The following is a 20,098-nucleotide window of genomic DNA, read 5'->3' on the forward strand; positions in this document are numbered from 1 at the left end:
ATTCTAAACCATCGTGTCCCTGTGTTGTCCTAACGGTGTATCATTTTGACTTATAGGGTATCTTTGTTACTAGGGTACAGCATGATGGGCCCGCCGCCTCTGCCCTGCAGCCCGGAGACAAGATACTGCAGGTAACACCCTCTCACTCATCAACAGATGGGCCAGAAACAGCTTCTCCCTCCCTAACCCTTCCCTTATTGTATGATCAGTGTGGCAGGCAGAGCATTTGTTAGGAAAACACAGGCACACTTTACTTTCTCCAACAGAGGTGCACAAACACTGATTAGCTGCAGTGATTGAGCCACAGATCACAAATCAACAAGAGTGTTATCGTACTGGATGTTTTTATTTAGCGTACAAGAGTGTATCAGACTAAAGCATTTCACTGCCTGTAAATCCTGCATTTGTGTTTACCTGTTGGTTCAGAATTCCAGCATGACGCCCCCCCCATACATTCATTATTCTCCATGAAAGATTTTGAGCCAAAGATCACAGGGGTGACTTGAATAGCCTGAAATAATATGTTGTTTATAATGTTTTTATCATTATGAAACTGTCAAATTAAATCCAGAAAGCTAGGAAACAATGCAAAGGAGCAGTTCACCCAAGAAAAGAAGTTTATCATAGGGATGCACGATATGGATTTCTCTCCTTCTTCTCACAGCCAATGAGGATACCAATAATAATTATAATTTCACATTTTTGTATTTTAAATATGAGTTCATAACCTGTAGTTGATGCACCCCTGAGGGTAAAAAGGCTCAGACGTAGTGGGCAAAGATGGATGATTTAATAAGACTTATTGTATTAAACCCATAGACTCTTTCCCTCCTCTCTGAACACTTGCAGAACACGTATTGCAAGTTACAATTGTGTTGTCTTCTCCTGAACATGAAAAACAACGGCCACTCCAGAGACGATATGTGTGGCTCTTGTCTACATTGCGTGGCTCTACATTGTACACTGCATTGTTCTTCTTCTTCTTCTCTGTGTTTACTGGTGGCTGGCAAAGTAACTTTAAAGGTGCATACCACCACATATTGTGTGTAAATGCTGCACTTGTTAAGTCAACTAAAGCAATTTGGCTTCGTATTGTCGGTTCTATTTATCAGCTCTAATTTCATTATCCACCAATAATCGCTAATGTAAATGTTCCATTAACGAGCCGATAATTTATCGGTCGATCTATATCGTGCATCCCATAGTTTATTATCCACTCTACCCATGCCAACGACAAGTTGAGTGAAGTTTTCTGGAGCACTCTCTTAAACAACTGAAGTAGATGAGGGCTTGTAAAAAAAAAAAAAAAAAAAAAATTGCTCCAGACAGGTCATTCAGCGAAAATCTAAGTCTCCGGAAGTCCCGAGATATCAAAATGACTTGAAAAAAAAATATTTACAGCCTTGTTGCGCGGTTGAGCTTCTGAACCCACTTCAGACGGGGTGCATATTACGACTTATTGCTTATTAATGGTAAATGGCGTCTTTTTCAAATCTATTCATGATCGCGGGGCTTTTTGAGACTTGGATTACACTGGACGAGCTGTATGGAACCATTTTATGTTTTTTAATTAATTAAATATTGCAATGCCAGTTATTTTTCACTGTCGTGGAGCCCTAAATCACATTACTAGACTGTTTCTCTTGAATGTACAGTAAGCTGTGAAAGGCAAACGTGAGTGCATTCTGATTTTAACGCTCAAACGATGTATTGTAACAGCTTGAAGAGATACCTTCCCATATGTGACAAGAGTTATTGAAACAAGTTCTACCCCCCATGTAAATCTATAAAATATAACCAATAAACAGCAATTAAATATAAATATTAAGTTTATTTATATCTTCGCTGTAGCCGTTATTTCAAAGTAGCAGTAGTAGAATTAAGCCCAGAAGAAACTGTACAGCAAGTCAAAATGAGATGTCAGTGTTTAACCATGACAGATTTAAACCCCCCAGTCACCCTCCATCTCTCACTCCTCTCATGTTTCCCTCCCCCCTCCTCCCCCGTCATCTTCTCTCCACAGATGTACAGTTTAGCTGGATGAACTCATCTAAAAGCCCTTTTTTGTCTTTACCCCCTTTCTCTCTACAGCATGACTGTGTAGCTCCTACTCTCCTCTCTCTTTTCCCCAACAGTGATGTGTTACTGAGATAATGATGGCAGTGACCCTCCATCCTTGCACAAACACACACACGCACACACACACACACACACATGTATGGATATACTGCACACACATACATCTACACATACATGCACACACACACATGCTGTTGACTGTGCTGCGTGTTTGCCTTGCAGGCTAACGGACATAGTTTTTTACACATGGAGCACGAGACAGCCGTCTCTCTGCTGAAGAGTTTCCAGCGGACGGTGGACTTGACGGTTCTGAGAGACAGCAGCACGCGCTAAAAAATAGTTTTATAACAAACAAACAAACAAACACAACAACGCTTCTCTACTCTGCTCATCGCCATCCCACGCCACCCCACCTGACCTCCGCTGGAGGCTTGTGGAACTGAAAAATGAGCCGCCTTTTTTACCTTTTTAAGGGAACACACAGACGTTTATTTGCCTATTGCTGGACCAAAGGCAAATACTAGTGCCAAATGTACCATAGGAAACATATCGGCTCTTCTGTCTACCGGCGGTCAGGGACCTGATCGACGACTGGACAGACCACAAGAGGACTCTACACTCTGAGTTCCTACAGGGCTGCTGCAGTTTGGATTTTGTGATTGGTTTGTTAATTAGGCAGTCATCTGATTGGTCAGTCTGAATAGTTTGTTTTTGTTGGTTAGTTAGGGTTTTGGTATATTTTCGCTTTTCTCCTATGCCTTTTATTTTGCTGTCCATGGTAGATTTTTAATGATTTATTAGGTGTAGCACATGATTTCTGTGTTCTTCATCGTTCTTCTTTGCTTTGTCCAATTCTCGTCTCCTCCCTTTTCTGTTGTCTTCTATTCTGTTTACTTCTTTTCTTTCCGTCACTGTCCTGTATTTTATTATTTTTCTGCTGTCTTCTCTTCTGTTCTGCAGTTATTATTGCCTCCAGTGTACAGAAATTGAAACATTAAGACTTTCTGCCTTGTGTATATACATAGAGCTGCAGCTTTCTAGAGCTGCACTCTCCTTGGGGCCTGGACAGACAGCTCTAAAACTTTATGGTTAATATAAATATTGTTGATAAACCACATTCTGACTTCTCTCTTATGAACATACAGGGATTATTTCTCCAAATGGATGATTTTCTATACTATACCGCTGGTTTTTCTCTGTAAAGAAAACACTGTTCATAGTTCATCACTGCTACTTTTTCGTTTTAACAATTGTTGCTTGCACAGCTGTGCTGAAAAGAGCTAAAGCAATATTTCTGAGGCTCGGCCCACTGAGATTTTCAGCAGAGCCTAACTCCTGCAGTGCCATCTATTGAGCGAGTCATGCTAATGTTTACACACACTGCCGTGCACATGAACTACCAGGCAAACAGACATATACAGTAGACGTATGTGCCCCCATACACAACACATATTGCATAATGAAGCCCTGTTTATATTCTAGCCTGATTTTAGAATTCAACTGCTATTATAAAACCAAACACACACACACACACACACACTGCAACATTATTCATAATACCTGTGCCATATTTTGAGGTCCTGTTTTCTGGTGTTGTTACAGCGTTGTTAACATCCCTTTTTAGCTGTTTGAGTTGTATGATGAAGTTACAGCATGCTTTCAAATCACTGGTCACTGTCAGCCAGCCATTTTTTTGTTGGCTTCTAGAGTTCTCTACTCTGTAGAGGACTCTAGATGTATTATATCACTGAGTTTCAGTGAGACTGATGTTCTATAGTTGGTGACATATGGACCCTCTGCCCCTCCCTGGTTGTATTTACACAGGCCCAAAACATCAGAGCTTTACTTCTTTGTGGCCCAGATCTGATCTGCACACAGTGAGAGCAGCGGCATGTCGGGAAACTGGTCTTAACGTTCGGCAAGCATCCGCTCAGCTGAAGTGCCCTCACCTCTCATCTCCCTGTAGAAAGCAACCAGAGAAAAGAGAATCAATAAGGTATAACACACAGTGTTGGTGTCTTAATGGGTAAATCTGTAGTGAATCAGATTCTCCCTCCTCAGACAATCAGGGAACGATCAGATCTGTGTCACAAAGACTTTTGGCTGCACTACACTGTAACTTTTTTAACTTGAGGAGATGCTAATTGACACAAGGTGTATATGGAAATTTAGATTTGCCAACTTGGCCAGTGTTCAGAATTATATGAGAATATGGTGGTGTTTGGAAAAAGACATTTAGAGGAAGAGGGAAACAAAGTGACGTAGACTCTGATGTAGAGGCTGAGATTATATGAGAGATTTCTGAAGTGTGGTCTTACAAAATCTGACTATCACAGTCATGCTTCAGAAATCGTATTGACATGTCAGAAGAAACCACAGAAAAAGAGTGAAAAGATTCATTTTCTGTCTTCGTGTAAATGCAGCACGTGTCTTGAAGACGTTTCATGACGGGGAGTCGTGTTCTGTTCTGTAAAATATCTGATGTTTCATCCAGAGCAAAACATCCTTCACTGTCTTTTACTTTTACTTGACATGACAGAGTCATCCTGTGCCCATTTTGTGTCAACCCTCTTAATAAGCGTTAGAATTTAGTTAATTCAATATAAGGGACACAAAATGGCACAGAGTAGTCTTGTGGTTGAGAGATCTCAATCGCAGGTGACCACCGACCCTATTTAGAGTTTGAAAAATCAAAGATATTGTGATGAGAACAGAGAAAAAGGTTTGATAATATAATTATTTTTTACTACATGTTTCAGGTAATTCTTTCTAAATATATTGATATACCTAAGCTTTGCTCAAAAATTGTGATATTTTATAATAATGACACTTATAACAAAGTTATGGATGGAAGTACGCACAGTATGACTTGGAGACCTACACATGTACTATCCAAAACTGTATAAAATGTATTTCTACTGTAATTGTGAATTTGTGTTATACAAATATATATTATATATATATGTATATGACTATAAAAACAGTCATTTTCTATGTGTTTAAACTACATAAGAGCTGAACAAATGCTGAGGACGGTGTCACTGTACATAGCTGTGAATGAAATCCAATTTAAAATGACTCATATTGATTGTGAATGTACTCATGCTTTTGCAGTACCTACACCTACCCAACTTGAATGCTGCTTCTTCTGTTGTGTGACAAAAAGTACTTTGACCTCCGAAGAGAGAAAAACGCTGTCGAGTTATAAGTTGGACAAATTTTAGTGATGATTTAACAGAACTATTTATTTCTTTATTTATTTGCACATGCAAGTTGAAATCCTTCCAGTTTTAAGTTTGAGTATTAATGCGGAGAAATGTAATTGCAGAAGTATATATAATATATATCATGTGTTTAGAATGCATTTTGCAGACGCTATCTGTACATACTATTTAAGATACAGTTTTTACAAAAAATAATATATGTATAAAATTGAAAAAATGCTGTGCAGCGATTATACTAGAGCCATTTTGGGCTTTGGGACGTACCATTTTTTCAGTATATAAGAAGTGTTTTGAATAATGTACTAAAGTCTCTATTGTACAAATAATAAAAATGTCACTATTGGTAATCTGGCTTCCTCCTGGTGCACTGAACTCTGTCTTTAGGAGGTGGAAATATCTCTCTTTCTGCTGCTCTATGTGTTTTTATGCCTCAGAAAGAGAGAGTGTTGTGAGGGAAACAGCAATGAGACAAAAGGAGAAAGGGATGGGGGAAATAAGGTGATGGAAAAAAAGAAGAAGGTTTTGAAGAAATGAAGTGCTAAAGGAGGTTGTGAGGAAGTATGAGAGGGGTGAAGAAAGAAATTATGCATGGGAAAATCAGAAAAAGTAGGGACTGAAATAAGGAAGGAAAGGAAGGAAGGGGAACAAAGGAATGAAGGGAGGGGGAAATGCAGAAAGGAAGAGAAATGGGTGAAGGAAAGGAATGAGAAGACAGAAAGAAGACAAAGATGGATAAACATAGATGGAGAGGTAGAGAAAAAGAGATTAAGTAACCAGGAAGCGTAGTGATAAAGATCACCTGAGCAGATCTGTGGGAGATTTCACTTTCCTCTGCTTGTGGATTAAAGCTGGTAGAAGCTGTCATCATCTCAGCAGATGCCGCTTTGTCCCACCGTCCATTAGTCTAATGGGACAGAGTCTAACTCTTCTTCATCCCTCTACATCCGTCCATCTCATCTATATCTATTCTTGACACTTATCCGAGCTGTGGATCAGAGGACAGCCGAGTTCGTCAAACTGCCTAACAAAGGAGTTTTAATTAAAATAGAAAAACCATGTCAGTGTTTGTACTTTTATAGCAGTTTAAAGAAAGAAAAATGGTGCATTGTGGTAAGTATAACGTGTAAAGTTCATACTGCGCATGTAGCTGAGAAAATGGTCTGAACTTGACACATAACGTATTTGATACTTCTACTTACTGCTCGCTCACTGCATTATTTTACTGTATAACAAGATGCATGACTGGATCATATTGTCATATAATGAGATCGGTATCATTGGCTTTATGTTGTTCCTCATATCTCTTGTACCATTCTCCACTGTTCTCCTGGCATCAGTGCCCTCAGTAGAACAACTGTGCTGACTGTGGTACAGGCCGACAATTAACAATAGAGGGTAACACACACACACACACACACACACACACGCACTGACAAATGCATTGATGAAAGCAGAATGATGTCCCTTTGTTCTCTTGCCTCTCTAGTCTGTCTTTTACGCACTGGTTTGGGTAAAATGATACTTCTGTGTGCTGACTGACAAACCCACTTACACAACCATGCATAAATTCCTGCCCTCACTCGCTCATGCATTATGCTGGCGACAGTGTGTATGAACGTATGTGTGTGTAAGAGATACAGAGCGAGAGTTTCTGTGCACCCACCAAAGCTGTCAATAAGCTCTTGTGACCTGATCAATAACAATACCAGAGACAGAGTCCATGACCTGCATTCAGCTGCTGCCTGCATGCATATGTATGTGGTGACTGATGAGTGTGTGTGTGGGTGTGTTTGCGTACTTACAGTCGGTCCACTGTCTACGAACAAACCGTGAACATGCAGGACTAACATGTATCGAGCAGTAATATTGCATTCTGGCTTTATGTATGTTAACTCTTGACAACCATTAGCATGTCCACTGCTGCTGACCATGTGACTGAGTTAAACTAATGTATAACAAAATGTCAAACAGACTGGTGTCAGGGAGATAAAGATTCCATCAAAAGTGGAACAGCCCGGCTCCCAACAACTTTCTCATTTACCCTTGTCACAGTTTGTGCATTTTAAACTGTAATATAGAAATCTAAAATAAGTTATTGCTGCTTAAACACACAGTATTTAAGTTCATGGCGCTAGGAGTCTCTCAACCAAAACAAAGATGTAATTTGATGATGTTCTTAAGAAGCGTGGGATCATGGGAGTTGCTGTCTTGGTTGTTAAACAGCCACTATAGAGTGGCGTAGTTTGTAGTCCTAAAACTCAGAAATCAGTTAGCATTTTTGCACATCCAGTCCTGTCATCCGGTCTGTAGTTACCACAGGCTTAAGATATTTTTGTGTTTTGTTCTTCGACATAAAATCCATCATGTCATGGCTAAATGAGACTACAGAAGTTGTCACGGACACTAAACGTCATCACACCGAACACAGAGACTCACTGGCTCACTAGTCCGTCTTTACAGGCCGACTTTAGTTACAAACTATTCTAACTCTGACTTTACAACTTCTAGATTGATCAATTACACAAAAGTGTTCATCTTTGAAGATTATCTTGCTGAACAAAACCCGTAAGTATCATAAACTTGTGTTTGCCACAGAGGTTATTTTAGGCGAGATTCAAAAATCCAATTCAAAAATCTCACAGGCTTTTTGTCGAGGGAACCAGGGCGATGCTAACTTCTGGGTTAGCCTGCAAAAATATGCTACACCACTCTATAGCTGATGAAAATCTACCTATATAATTTATGGCAGAAATTATTATGGATGAGGTAATGTGTTACGTTCAGTCTCCTTTGCAGACTTCCTTTCTCACCTTCTGATTCTCTCCTTGAAGTTATAGCAACAAGCGACCAAATGAAACACACCGTTAACCTTGACCTCGGGTCTGAACATTGCTGGAGACATAGACAATAGTGTAAGTAGGCTGACACAACTCAACTAAATAAATAATAAAGGTCTAGTCATTTTTTATAAATTTTAAAGCAGAATTGTTAATGTTAGCCTATATTATACCTTTATGTAGCAGTTAGCTGTTAATTAAGCTATTTATACTAGCTGGGCTCAGTAACTGGTCACTTATACTGTAAAGATGCTAGCTTCACACACTCCTTACTCAGAACAAGACCCAGATGAAGCCTGGGTGAAGTGGTGACTCCAGGTTTTTGGGTGTTTGGCCTATTGATCAAATAATTGTTAGCTAGGAGATGAAAAGCCACCCAACTCTTAACCATTAGACAGCTCACATTAGCTAAACACTGATATGTGTTGAGTGATAGAAAGCAGATAAAACTTTAGTCAAACTTTTATTAGGCCTATTTATTCATTAACTAATAGACTAAACAGTTATTGGTGCTTTTTATCTGGTTGTGTATATAAACATTTGATAAGTTAAATATTAGCAGTGATGTAGCTAGTTTTGAGAGTGCAATAGCAGCAAGCTAATAATAGCATACTCACATCTATTAGAAACAAAAGAAGTTGATAAATCATTGTCTAATTTTATAGTTAACATTGCTTATTTTATCTGACTGATCATTTTTGCTACAAGTTTTCCCTTTATCTCAAAAAGATGCTAACGTAGGGTAACTGCTGCAAACTTAAGGAAGCAATTGACAGGTTCGGTGGTAAATGTAGACATCTTTTACAAACAATTGACAGAAATGTTACTATAATTATGATATTAAATGTTTCGTTGACTATTAGAGGCCAGGAAGACCCCATAACATACTTGCAGCAAATTGCCACTTAGCTGATTGAGTCGTTATGATTGATGTATTAGCGCCAGCTGCCTACTAGCCTGCACCAGGCAAAACCAGCGACATTTGCAGTCCTCTTTTTAGCCACCCTGTGAATGTTGAGTCCAATCATTTTGCGCCATATTAATCCTGATTTGGTCCACCAACATTCTCTTTGGCTTCCTAAATGTTAAACACTGCATCAGTCACTCAGTTTCTGGTTTGGGGAAATAAAGTTGCTGGTGTTAGCTCTTTAGCTGGGAGCAGCTTACCATGACTTCAAAGTGGGGTTAACAGTGGGATTGTACCAACTATTTTTAAAAAATTAAAAAGATATTAATATAAATATTAGAGCCTGACTGATGTAGCGGATGGCAGACATCATTGGTCGATATTGGCCTACACAGATATATTGGTATCAGCGTTTATGTTGCCCCATATGTGACAATATGAAAACTTTTCTTTCTTTTTTTTTTTAATGCAGGAAACACTGCTCAGGATCAAAATGTATTGTATTTTTTTCAAGTGTTTGATAACCACATGTGAGGGATCATTGCGTAAAATGTGTGTATATCTGCCAAAATATCAATACCGACTTCCTGATATCGGTTTTGGCATCAGTTGGGCTCTCATGAAAACTATTACCTAACCACTCTTTATTGCGTTAGATGTATTTGGCAGTGACTTGATTTTCTGCCCTGCCAGAGATACTCACACACTTCCTGGGAACTTCTGGTTTTCTTTTAATGCTTCAGTAAATGTTAAGCCTACTTCTTTAAGAGGCATTGTTTTGGGTAAACTAGGCCCTGGTAATTGACATGTATCTGGGCTGAGAGATACAGCATGGACAAGCCTGGGACAGGGAGAGGCTTTAATCTACTCAACACAATATAACTGTTTACCATGATAATAGCACCGAATTCACAGAGGAATGGGCCTGCCCGGACAGCTTGTGGGATTACACCTGTGACATTTCAACTGGATTCCTCATACACCTTGCCTTTTGGATTGTGTTAGTGTCTTTGTGTGTGCATGCAATTTGGGCACCAATGTCCTTTTGCTGTTATATTTGATAAACCCTTTATACTTCAATATCCAGTTTAGACAGCAAATGTATGACAATTATCATTTAGAAGTATAATAAGAAAGATCTCTGGTAGTGTAATCAGTGTCTGTAAACAGAGTTGAAGTACTGTGGGAGCCAGAGAGAGCTCAGAAGACCTGAGAAGGTATTTGAGCTCCCATGAAAATGTTACGATAATACATTTGTGGAGGTCATTAATACATTACCGAGCACCATTATTGTAATCACAAATTATGCATTTTTAATGTATTTTATGTTAATGATACAAATAAGCTGTAAATAACCTGTTTTCATAAAGAACCTAACCTGAACACCACACAGTTCAGAGGAGGAGGACGGTGTTATGGAATCCCAAGAAGAAAAGTTGATGAAAACTTAGCCTTGATTAAAAATGTATATATCCACATTGTAAGGCATAATTATGAGAAAAAGGTCATAATTATTGATACATTTATCTCTTGAATATGTGTTTAAATCTCTTAATTATGACTTTTCTTCCTCAGGATTATGAATTTTCACTCGTAATTACTTACAATGGAAATATTTTTTCATCAAGATCAGTTCTCATCTTTTTCTTTCTTTAACTGGTGGAAACAGGCTCCCATATGATGTAGCAGGGTCTTCCCCAGGTCTCTCTCTTCATATTGTTCATGTATGTATTTCTGCCTCTAACATCAGTTATCTTACTGACCCCCACAAAGTAAAGATTGTAACTGTGTAAACCCACATGTAGGCTACACTCAGAGTTGAGTGGATTGGATGCAGCAGGCTTTTAACCACTGCACACAATATGGTTGTTTAACATGACAATACCACCAACAAGCTGCTTATGAGGAGCCTCTGAAACCCGCTTCAGTGCTGTTTGGATGTGAGTGCATGAATGTGTGTGAGGCGTTCAGGGACTTGTAGGTGTGTGTGTGTGTGAGTCCATCCCACAGGACCGCCTAAGAACCGGTCGGACAACGTTTTGACTCAAGTCACCTGAATGAAGAAGTGAATGGAGAACAAGTTTTACCGACACGAGACGGAGGGAGAGCTAAAGTGAAAGAGAAGGAGGGAGAGGAAGCGACAGCACAGCTCCGGGTACCAAGTCCACGCGGTGACAGTTGGATATCCGCGGCTGACAGCTTCTCTTTTCCCCGCAGCTCTGACGGTTTTGTCGGACTTTCAAGCGCTTGCTAAAGTTTTGGTGTGGATGAAAACACAGGTTGGTGGGCTGTAGACCGCTGTGGTGTCAGTTTGGTGTCCCACTTTGGAGGCAGGCTGTCCCGGGACAGACACACACATCTGTAATAACAGCGACACACACACAACAATCCCCGGGGAGGAGGACTGTGCGCGTCACCATGCCCGTGCGACAGAAAGGTAACTGTAAATGAAATATTTAGATGTTTCTCTGTCTTTATTTCTATCTTTGTGACATACACACTCATTTATTTGGTTTTGTCGACGAACACATCAGTTTTGACCACTGTGAAAGGTTGCGTTGGTGTTGCTATGGCGAAGCGCTCTCCTCTAGCGTGGAAATTAACGTTCGAACACGAAACTTCATTAAAACAATCCTAAATTGAACGCTTTATTGTTTATAGATTTGGGAATACAGTTTTTAAATACAATTTCGAGAGCTTTTGCTAATTAATCAGGCATTGTGGTAAATTCGGCATAGAAGTTATCCACCAAACAGCATTTTATTTGATTTGAATCCGCGTTTAGTTAAGTTAGCCTACTTGTCTTTCAGCTGGTGTGCACCAAAGCGGCAGATGATAGATTAGATTTGTTTTTGATATCATGCCGATCTAAAGTACGTGAGTGTGCAACTGATAATAATCTGACACCATGCACTCCGTCAGATGTTTGGTTAAAGATACGTAAATAATCAATGAACAGGAATTATTTTGAATGGAGTTTGGCATTGAGAGGCATTTAAAGGCTGAAGGCTGACTCTTCTGAGTGCGAGTTTGGTGTTGATCTGTCAGTGCTTCTGGTTTAATCAGCTGTTCAGAGTGCCATGGAGCCTGGAATGCAGCCTGCAGTCTTCCTTTACACCATAAACTCTATTACCCTCACGCCCTTTTACATCAGTTACGTAATAGTAGTAACCATAATTGTAGTTACCATTATAGACCTTTCTGTTTAGTTGCTGTCAAATTTGCAAGTTAGATACATAGAGGAAAAGAAAACATCTACCTGACAGTGTTAAGAAGGAGATGGGGTATACTAGAAGCCTATTAATAACACCTGTGTCCCCTCTCACAGTATGGAGCCAGGTGTAATTAATCTGTCTTTCTTAACTTCACCCTGATGAACACTGTGAGGTCTGAACCGGTGACAGTTTTTAACTTTAGTAATCCTCAATTAATCAGACGCTTTTCATGTGGAGCACCTAATCTCCTTTCTGTACTTTAGAGTGCCTGGAGATTTGTGTCTTTTCTTTTCTGTCGTTAGTTATACAGTTACTATCTGTGTATGTTGTGTTTAGATGCGCAGCGAGCCCTGGAGCTTCTGCAACAGTACCGGACCAAACTTGACCAGAGACAGCAGAACCAGAGCCGGACCAAACAGGGCCTTGTGGAGGAGGACGACCAGCTGCAGCAGTCTCTGGACAGAGTCATCAATGTCTTTCAGAGTCAGCTCTTCAGCGCTCTGCTTGGTAAGGAAATTTGTTTTGTGTCCTTAAAGCCAGTCAGTCACTGTTCTTCTTTTCATATCTGATATTACAGCATGTCGGATTAGAAGCCTTGGTTAGTTTTTATCTGCAGACAAACCTGTTGACCTTCTCATCATATGTTTGATGCTCGGAGTTGACGTCTGTTGGATTTCTGCAGGTGGCTTAATGCGAATGCAGATTAGGAAAGTAAGTCATTAACTACTACTCACCCTCATGCAGATGGAAAGTCAGGAGAAGTTTCAAAATCCACAAAGCATTTCAGAGCAGGGCTGCCTGAAGTTTGCTCCACCATTAGGTTTAATGTGGCTCGCTGGATGTTTTTTAGCAATTGAAAAGAAATATAAAAAAAAAGATATACAATATAAATCACTGTTAATGCTGTTTTATATTGTGTGCTGCAAAAAATAATCCTTAAATATATAAAATCATAATTATTTTTGCTAAAACTGAGCATGGCAAGGAGAGTGACACTTTGTGCAGGGAGTCAGTCATTCCCAATTAAGTGAATGTGGGATCTTGGTTTCATTTTGCATCTTAACAATACAGTTAAACAGATGTTTGCTTTTTTATTTTGCCCGTGACCCACCAATAAGTGTCAGTTTTGGCTTTCCAAGGAAGAAGGTTTGGGCACCCCTGATTTTGAGTATCTGGGATGTTGTTCTTGGAAAGAGGTTAGTTAGTTAGTCTTTCAAATGTAATGTTCGATTACATTAGCTGGAAATATTTGCAAAGAAAACAGAAACTGTCTGTATCTCGTCTGATGCCACTCTTAATTGACATTTGGATGAACTGACCCACTAGCTTGATACTTGTGCTGATCTTCCCAACAACTTAATAAACTCAGTGTTGTTAGACTAGAGCCAGCTTTGTTTGTCTTGCATTTTCCTGCACTGATGATGTCTTAAACTTTGATGGAGCAGTGCAGTTTGCCAGTCAGGAAGCATACTACGTGTTTGGGTGTATGAAGGCCTGAAGACATGAACTCTTGCCAGATAAGGAGGTTTGGCTATAAGAATGTAGACCAGTAGGCCAGCAGCCAGAAGGCCAAACTGATCATAAGAGTGTTTCTGTGAGTTGTAGTACTAGTTTTCATGGTGTCTCCAAGATGTTGTCACATGACTGCTCACCAGAAAATGGAGATCAGAACACCACGATGTAGGCTGGTGTCACAGAAAACACTGGACCCTTTGTTTAAAGTATGCACAAGTTTAGAGAATCTGTGTCAAGTATAAATTCCTTTCAAGAGTTAACAGTGTGTCTAACTGGTTAGTTCTGTCTGTGGTGAATTGTTGTTTACTGGAAGGAAAACACTGAGCACACGTGTGTGTGTGTACGTGTGTGTGTGTGTGTGTGTGTGTGTGTGTGTGTGGTTATGTGCATGACGACAAACTGGTTTTTAGTTCCCACCTGCTTAGCGTCACACCCACACCTCTGGCTCTTACACTAACACTCCTCTCTCCTTTCTGTGTGTGTGCACATGTGGGTGTGTGCTGTTCACTAAACATCAGGCTGAGTTCCTGTTTATGACTTTTAGTAAAGCTGTGTCTGGTTTTAAGGTTCGTTTTGAAACCATGCTGGCTGTCTTTTTTCTTATTACTGATCTTTAACTTGTTCTGTGTCAGAGATATTTGACTTAATCTATTTTGTTATATCTTTGAACACACTATACATCCATAGATGTGACTGTGTGTTACTGTAGTGTGTAAATCATGGTTTTATCTTCAAATCCCTGTGTATGCTTCCTATATACTTTATCTGTTTTTTCTTTTATGACCCCCTAACTTCTCTTGGCAGCCCGGCCGAACAACCATGTGCATGATTTAGTGTAGGATTGCCTGTCAGTTCTGTATGTGGAGAGAAGGAAGTGAAGCTTAATCATAATGGTCACTTTGAAAACGCTCTGACAGTAGAATGAACCCTGAAAGACCTACTGTTTGGGCGACAGTACCCTTATTCTGCCACTAGAGGTCAACACAGTATTAGCTGTGTTTGTTTGATTTCTCTACAAACATACCTCACCATCTCAGGAGTAATTAAAAAATGACATCTGACAGCTTACTAGGTCTGCAACCAATGATTATTGTCATCAAAGATAAATCTGATTTTTATTCTTATCATTAACCACCATTGATCAATTTGTTCAGTTTATAAAATGTCAAAAATAGTAAAAAAAATGTCTGTACCAGTTTTCCAAAGCTTTCAGATGTTTTATTTTATTCAATGAACTGTCCCAAACCCTAAAAAATACATTTAAAAAATGACTGAAGTATGAAACGGAAAGATGAAACGATTCTCACTTTGATCAGTTAATCAACTCATCGTCACTGCTCTACTGTATATCCTTTGGAGAAAACATCACTTCCAGGTACAAGATTCATTTATGAATAATTTTTCAACACCAGGGTTGCAAAACAAAGTTGAAGTTTGAGCCCTTTAAATGCTACATCACAGACAACAATAAAAACAAACTATTTTAAAGAGTGGATTTCGTAAGATGAATTGAGGAGTCTCGCAGCCTGAGGAATGAAGCTGCTCTGTAGTCTGGTGGTACGGTGGCAGATACATCTGTATCTTTACCAGATGGAAGCAGGGTGAACTGACTGTGGCTGGGGTGGGTGTCGTCTTTTGGTGTCCTCTGGTCTCTTTGCAGACATCTCACTTCACTAATATCACTGCTGCTCACAGTGATGCTGTAGTAGGCTGTAGAGCCTTCTTGTCCTGAGCTGTGAATGAACCATGCCTTTTGTCCTTACCTAATTTACTAATCCACTGAGCCCTTCAGTCATTCATCATGTCTCTAATCACTGCGTTCTCCTTCCAGACATTCAGGAGTACTACGAATTGACCATCCTTCAAGACAGCAAGGGTTCTTTGGTACAGACAGACGGCCCATGGACCCACCCTGCTCCCTGTAACCTGCCAGCAGAGCCTTCAGCCCAGCCACAGCCAGTGTCTGGTCCTGTGAGCCCTCAAGGTTCTGAAGGACCATCCCAGCCCAAACCACTGACCCCCAGACCCAAGTCAATCAAGTCCCATGCCCCTCCAATCCCATCTGGAACACCCACAACAAAGCCGTCTTCCCCTACAACACCGTCCATTACACCTCAGTCACAGCCTGCCAAGGTCAAGTACCGTGCTCCTCTCCCTCCAGTCCAGCCTGGAGCCTCTAAATCATTGACATCAGAGACTCCCAAACCCTCTTCTCCCTCTGCTGCCACAGTGACAGTGAATGGTGCAGAAAATCCCAGTGGCTCCACAAAAACACCTCCCGAAGTATCACTGAATGGGACAAAGCCACAACTTACTGCCACCAGCTCTCTTTCTTCAGAAAGTTCCATCACCTCTGCCTATCTACAGAAAAGCTCCATCTCTCCAGACCTCAACCTGGTGACTGTGTCAGCCCTCGTCTCAAGCACCATCCAAGGCTTTGTGTCCCCAACCACTCCAGACAAACTAACACCCACCAGCCCAGGTCTCAACAAAGTCACAGATGCTTCCCCAATCTCTACAGCTCAAGCAACCAGCAAGGACCCAGGTGTGCGCAGAGTAACTCCCAGCATGAGTCCAACGAGCCCCAACCATGGAAAATTTACCTTCAACAACCGCAGCCCCACATTTCCTCCAGGAGCTTTGACTAAAGGGGCTCATCTGAGGTATGTCCACCATATGAGAATACATTTCAGCTGTTAAGAGGGTAGCAAACCGAACAATTATTAACTGCATGCCGGCCAACATTAAGTCGGGTGTTTATTAAATAGCCTTCCCTCACTCTACACTACAGATTAATAGAAAAGATACAAGGATGTCAAAGTGAAATGATTTTTAACTAGTTTAAATTCACTAAAAAGTGATCAAAAATCAACATCTACACTTTACCTCACAAAAACAGAAGTGGAGTGAAATTTGGAAGCGTATTTCGTCTTGTTGGGTCCTGTTTCATCCATTATCAGCGGCAAACTGAGAAGAGCAGAGGGCCTGAGCAAGTGCAGTGATGAGTAACGCATGTAGGCAGCGTTGTTTGTGCATGCTCTCTTCTGCCTCTGGGTTGGGTTGCCAGGTATTACAACAGCTATCTGACACAGAGGAACACCCATTTGATTCACTCTGAAATTGGGAGATTAACATGAGAAATCACCAAACTGTACCACAGCAGGAGAAAGGGAATAAAATAGGGACACTACCGAATAAATCAGGAGTGTTGGCAGATATGTAACTTACATTTTAACAGACTGAACTAATAAATTATCTCTAAAAGTGTGTGTAAAACACTACCGCAATGAGCAGATAACACCAAAGATGTAGACAAAGAAAAAAACTAAGTATGACATAAGGCACAATTTCATCAAACACTGTATTAACACAGTTACAATCAGTTTACTGATATTTGAATAAGGATAATGTGGGAAGAACAGTGTGCTACGTTCTATGATAGCCTTTTCATACATTTCCTATTGATGTTTGGGTTACTCCAAGTGGTCCTGTCCTTTTATATGGTCATCTTCTGTGCTGTAGCTATGCTGCTCAAGCCAAATAGCTAATTAGCTTCTATTCTATTCTATTCTAAAAATCTGTTTCAATAAAGAAATAGAAAAGACTCATTAACTGGTATTTAAGACAGACAGACTTATGGACAATTAAATTGGATATAGGCTAATTCAAAACTTTACTTGAATTAAATGTGCATTAACTTCATGTAATGACGTCTTCAATGATTATGTTTGATAACTCATGTCAGTACAAAATGATGTTGGCTATTAAATGCCATGTTTTGCATGCAGAAAATATTTGTGTATAGCAGTTGTAGTAGTGCAGACTGAAAGGTGACACTTTTCAGAGCTCTCCTCCAGATGCCTTCTCTCCTTGATTTCTCTTTCTAGTCCAACCAGCCTCGGGCCAGAAACAGTCACTAGCCCCAGCCATGGTCCAGTCAGCCCCAGGTCAGCTATCGGCCCACTGACCCCCAACAAGGTAAGACATCTCTCTTTTTTTATCAATGCCTGAGGAAACCCGCAGGAAATCTCTCCACGGTTAAAAGCACAGTTCATATTTCCTCCTATCGGAAGGTGGGTGATCTCAGTTGTTGGATGGCAGCCTTAAGGGCTGCACCATTCTGGGAAAGAAGTGAGGTCATAATTTCTGTCTGAGTTGTAGAGAATAATTTTTAATGAAAATACAGCCTCTATCGTGTTCTTGTGTCTAGAAAAGCTTGTCAGGTTTTTTGATATACTGTGTAAGGACCCCATTGTCAACGTTTATACAGTTAGGTGGAGAATTAGCAGTAGTTTCATGGTTTTGACTGCCTGTGCCCAGTTGCTTATTTGGTGTGAGGCTGTCGTGTCAATTATGGATGTAGCTTATGAAGAAATCAGGAGCTTGGGTTAACATGTTAAAGAATCATTTGACAAATGACTGAAAATCGTGGTTTTAAAACAATGAAATACATGAATACAGAATGAGGGTTGATGCGTTGCCTCATGTCTAACACATCACTTCTTCTACATGTAAAATATTTTTGATAAAGGGCAAACATGTTTTCACTGGTGAAAACATCGCTTCTTGAACCCGTCAAAGGCTGCTGGTGGCTGCAGAGAGCAGAATTAGATGGACAGATTGTTTATGCGGACTGGCTGTTTGAACATCGGCTTACATTGTATTACATAACATGACAAGAAGAATCAATTCAGTTCAGTAACATTTTATTGTTTAGTAGAGTCAGCAGAACGAGCTCACAGATGGGCTCGAGCAAATGGTTTTGTCTTGTTGATACTGCTGAAGTGGAAATTAAATGGATTTTTTGTTGTTTGGGCTGTTTGACCACAGACTAACATTGTACACAATGTTGCTTTGATCTGCTGGTGATAGTCCACAACTTGGAAATAGTTCTGATATTGACTTACTTACTGTTTAAATACAGTGCTGTGTGTGCACACGGCAATATTTGTCATCCCATGTGCTGCTCAAGTATTCCAAATAAAGCAATCCAGTAATTAATGTACATTGGGGCGGTTTATCTAGTCATCTTTTATTCTGAAATGTACAATTGTCCGTTATTAACTTTGCGACAAGCATACTTGCCAACCTCGAGACATCAAAAAGAAGGAGGATTTCGAAACCGAGGGGGTCTAGATAAATTGCCCTTCTGGTGTGAACTTGTGTGAATCTCATAATAAACATATTTGGCATAAACATATATTTATCAGTTCAGATTAATTTCTTCATTTTTAGCCTCTGGCCCTAAGAGGGTCTGTACATGCCGTTGCCCTCTGTTTGTCAGCTTCTCGATGGTGATTGATGTTGGTTCGGCCCCAGTGATTGACAGATAAACGGACACAGCAGATTTTTACAAAATGCATGCCATTTTTCTTAAAAACTTTAACTCTCTCCATTTCTCGGCCTGACTCTTACTGAGGAGGACTAGGACTAGCAGCAGTACACTAGACTAAGCTGTGCAGTGCCAGAAACAGGTTAATAGGGGAAAAAGGTGGGAACATTTGTCATAAATTGAGAGAAATACAAGGCAAGTTTGGCCACACGTGTAAGTGACATGAAATGGTACATTTCCTGCTTTTGCATGGCTCATTATCCATTACTGTCTATCGTCTAATGGACCGGATTAGTACCATTTGGACGAGAGGCTAGCTAACATTACAGCTCAGCCTCGCTGTCATGAGCGCAGGCCTCTCGTCCACCATTTATAATTTTAGTTTTGGCCCTCCAAAGGAAAAAAAGTTTTGACACTCCTGATCTAGTTAGATAAATATTACCACAGGTGCAAATATGTACTCTATTATTTATATATTAGAATCTATATATTTTTTGCCAATATCAATAACCAATAACCACCTGCTTCTCTGGGCCAATACGATAAGATAACCAATAATTTCAAAGTTTTTTGTTTTAGAAAAGAAGTTTCTAAACTATACAGTAGTGTATGGACACCTGAGGGTGAAGAAAGGCTAAAATGTAGTGACCAAGATGGATGATTTAATATTTCATTGGTCTAATAAGATTTGTTGGGTTAAAACTCTTGTTCTTCTGCTCTGTGTTTCTTGGCAAACAACAAAGTGCGTACTGCTACCTACTGTGTTGTACTGTGTAGATGTCGTTCTTGTTAATGAATGGATTAATAGAGTCCAGGAAAACAAGTTGGCTTAGTATTGATTAATTTATGACATTCATCCCTAGTATTTTTGATTTTGGGGTGAACTGTCCCTTTAAATGGCTGTAGAAGACACTGAGACCCAATAATATTGTTTATTAGCACGACCCAGTGCAGACTTTCTGTTGGCAGCAGTGAGCATCAGGAGATAA

General features: G+C 40.0%; 2 protein-coding genes across 19 annotated transcripts in view; both read left to right on the top strand.

Annotated features, from left to right (window-relative positions):
- The window catches only part of lrrc7 (leucine rich repeat containing 7), a 130,759-nt gene extending 128,096 nt beyond the window's left edge, over nucleotides 1–2,663 (top strand). For 9 of the 17 annotated variants that reach the window (XM_084354948.1, XM_084354949.1, XM_084354950.1 and 6 more), the window contains 2 exons: nucleotides 57–131; nucleotides 2,302–2,663. In XM_084354948.1, coding sequence (XP_084211074.1) covers nucleotides 57–131; nucleotides 2,302–2,412 — 186 coding nt within the window. In that variant the 3' untranslated portion in view covers nucleotides 2,413–2,663. Of the gene's footprint in view, nucleotides 1–56; nucleotides 132–2,091 lie in introns of those variants that run through there. The other 8 variants (XM_084354943.1, XM_084354941.1, XM_084354944.1 and 5 more) reach the window with 6 other exon arrangements.
- Nucleotides 2,664–11,238: 8,575 nt separating this feature from the next.
- The window catches only part of dlg1a (discs large MAGUK scaffold protein 1a), a 126,643-nt gene continuing 117,783 nt past the window's right edge, over nucleotides 11,239–20,098 (top strand). Inside the window, exons 1-4 of one of the 2 annotated variants that reach the window (XM_084354520.1) lie at nucleotides 11,239–11,484; nucleotides 12,599–12,769; nucleotides 15,609–16,440; nucleotides 17,665–17,755. In XM_084354520.1, the coding sequence (XP_084210646.1) occupies nucleotides 11,466–11,484; nucleotides 12,599–12,769; nucleotides 15,609–16,440; nucleotides 17,665–17,755 (1,113 nt within the window). In that variant the 5' untranslated portion in view covers nucleotides 11,239–11,465. The remainder of the gene's footprint in view (nucleotides 11,485–12,598; nucleotides 12,770–15,608; nucleotides 16,441–17,664; nucleotides 17,756–20,098) is intronic. The other variant, XM_084354521.1, reaches the window with a different exon arrangement.

This window comes from Pagrus pagrus (assembly GCF_965226575.1).
Source record: "Pagrus pagrus genome assembly, chromosome: 6".
Lineage (NCBI taxonomy): Eukaryota > Metazoa > Chordata > Actinopteri > Spariformes > Sparidae > Pagrus > Pagrus pagrus.